General features: G+C 52.5%; 1 protein-coding gene across 1 annotated transcript; it reads left to right on the top strand.

Moving 5' to 3' along the window:
• The first annotated feature begins 467 nt into the window (after positions 1-467).
• Lrrc15 (leucine rich repeat containing 15) lies at positions 468-2,243 on the top strand. Its single transcript, XM_055619352.1, has one exon. The coding sequence runs from the start codon at positions 477-479 to the stop codon at positions 2,241-2,243; it is 1,767 nt and encodes a 588-aa protein (XP_055475327.1). The 5' UTR covers positions 468-476.
• The last annotated feature ends 398 nt before the right edge of the window (positions 2,244-2,641 follow it).

The raw sequence follows: 2,641 nt of genomic DNA, 5'->3' as shown, positions 1-2,641 counted from the left end.
TTCTCAAAGACTTAGTTAAAACATGTATTTTTATATTTAAATATTTTATATTTAAGATACAAGGTGTTTTTTTTTTTTTTTTTTTTTTCCTCATCTTAGCAAGCTATAGGATGGTAAGATAACACCCTTAAATAGCTTGCTAACTAGGGAGGAGACAAATAAATGCCACCTAAGGCTGGCTGTGATGTGGCAAGGAAAGAGGTTGGGGTTATCATTTGCACAAGGGTGTGACTAATACTCACGGATGAAATGATGGCTGGGCTTGAAATTGACCGAGTGGGAAAGACTTGAACGTGAGGAGCCTTCCAGGTGAGGTGATTGCTAGGGCAAAAGTTGAAGGACAGTGGCTCCCTGGCCAAAGCAGAGAGAGCTTTGAGTTAGGTGCATGAGGGTGGGGCTTGAAGCCGTTGGTGAAACTGAAGGCTGGTGGTGGGTGAGGTGACCGTGACTCACACATCTCTCTTCCCACACAGGCCATGCCACTGAAACACTATCTCCTTCTGCTGGTGGGCTGCCAGGCCTGGGCTGCAAGCTTGGCCTACTATGGCTGTCCTAGTGAGTGTACCTGTTCCCGGGCCTCCCAGGTCGAGTGCACAGGGGCACAGATTATGGCAGTGCCTACCCCTCTGCCCTGGAATGCCATGAGCCTGCAGATCCTTAACACGCACATCACTGAACTCACGGAGGACCCGTTCCTCAACGTCTCAGCCCTCATCGCCCTGAGGATGGAGAAGAATGAACTGTCAAACATCATGCCAGGTGCCTTCCGCAACCTGGGCTCGCTGCGCTACCTCAGCCTTGCCAACAACAGACTACACATGTTGCCTCTTGAGGCCTTCCAGTACCTAAAAAATCTTGAATCCCTCCTTCTGTCCAATAACCAGCTGGTGCAGATCCAGCCAGGCCAGTTCTCCCAGTTCAGTAACCTTAAGGAACTCCAATTGCACGGCAACAATCTGGCAGCCATCCCAGAAGGAGCCTTTGACCACCTGGTGGGACTCACTAAGCTGAACCTGGGAAAGAACAGTTTCACCCACCTGTCACCTCGGGTCTTCCAGCACCTGCGCAACCTCCAGGTGCTCGGGCTAGCTGAGAACAGGCTTTCGGACATTCCCATGGGCACTTTTGATGCTCTTGGCAACCTCCAGGAGCTGGCCCTGCAGCACAACCAGATTGGCACACTCTCCCCTGGCCTGTTCCACAATAACCGCAACCTCCAGAGACTGTACCTGTCCAACAACCAGATCATGGAGCTGCCCCCTGGCATCTTCATGCAGATGCCCCACCTTAACAAGCTCACGCTCTTTGGGAATTCCCTGAAGGAGCTCTCCCCGGGGATCTTCGGGCCAATGTCCAACCTTCGGGAGCTCTGGCTCTACAACAACCACCTCACCTCCCTCCCCGACAACATCTTCAGCAACCTGCACCAGTTGCAGGTTCTGATTCTTAGTCACAACCAGCTCAGTTACATCTCTCCGGGAGCCTTCAATGGGCTGACGAATCTCCGAGAGCTGTCCCTCCACTCCAATGCTCTCAAGGACCTGGATGAGCATGTCTTCCGAGGCCTGATCAACCTGCAGAACATCTCCCTCCAGAATAACCACCTCCGACAGCTCCCTGGCAGCATCTTCGCCAACGTCAACGGCCTCATGACCATCCAGCTGCAGAACAACAATCTAGAGAACTTGCCTTTGGGCATCTTTGATCACTTGATGAACCTGTGTGAGCTCCGTCTCTATGACAACCCCTGGAGGTGTGACTCAGGTATCCTTCCACTCCGTAACTGGCTCCTTCTCAACAGAGCCAGGTTGGGGACAGATGCTCTTCCAGTGTGTTCCAGTCCCAACAACGTCAGGGGGCAGTCCCTCATCATCATCAACATCAATGTCCCTGCGCCCAGTGTCCAGGTCCCAGCAATCCCTGATGTATCTAGCTACCCAGAAGTACCACGTTTTGCAGACACATCGAGTTACCCTGATACACCAAGTTACCCCGACACCATATCCTCTAACACACAGATCCCCAATGCCGTAGAAGACTACACTGGTCTGACCACCACCGGAGCCACTGATGACCGCAATACATGGGGCATGACTGACACGCAGAGTGGGCTGGCCATTGCTGCCATTGTGATTGGCATCATTGCTTTGGCCTGTTCCCTAGCTGCCTGCATCTGCTGCTGCTGCTGCAAAAAGAGGAGCCAGGCAGTCCTGATGCAGATGAAGGCTCCCAATGAGTGTTAGGGAAGGGGGCTGGAGCAGGGCTGGGGAAGGGATAAAGCAGAGGATCCGGGAATGTGAGCGTTCACCTTCCAAACCTGGGTCCACACGGCCAGGCTCTGATGGTCCCTGAGTCTTCTATAGAGAAGCAGGCATTTCAGGACCTTCTACTCCTAGAGGAATCGAATTGGTCATAGAAAGAAAGAAAGAAAGAAAGAAAGAAAGAAAGGAGGGAGGGAGGGAGGGAGGGAGGGAGGGAGGGAGGGAGGAAGGAAGGAAGGAAGGAAGGAAGGAAGGAAGGAAGGAAGGAAAAAGAAATCCATGGGGGTTCTAGGTCAATGCCTAGCTGGCCTTCAGAGGAGCCCTCTGCCAAATCTTCATTGCTTCCAAGAACAAGCTTCCCTGTGCCTAGCCCCTCCTAG

Source organism: Psammomys obesus, unplaced genomic scaffold, assembly GCF_907164565.1.
Source record: "Psammomys obesus unplaced genomic scaffold, mPsaObe1.curated_primary_1811, whole genome shotgun sequence".
Classification (NCBI taxonomy): domain Eukaryota; kingdom Metazoa; phylum Chordata; class Mammalia; order Rodentia; family Muridae; genus Psammomys; species Psammomys obesus.
This window is presented reverse-complemented; position numbering and strand designations above follow the sequence as displayed.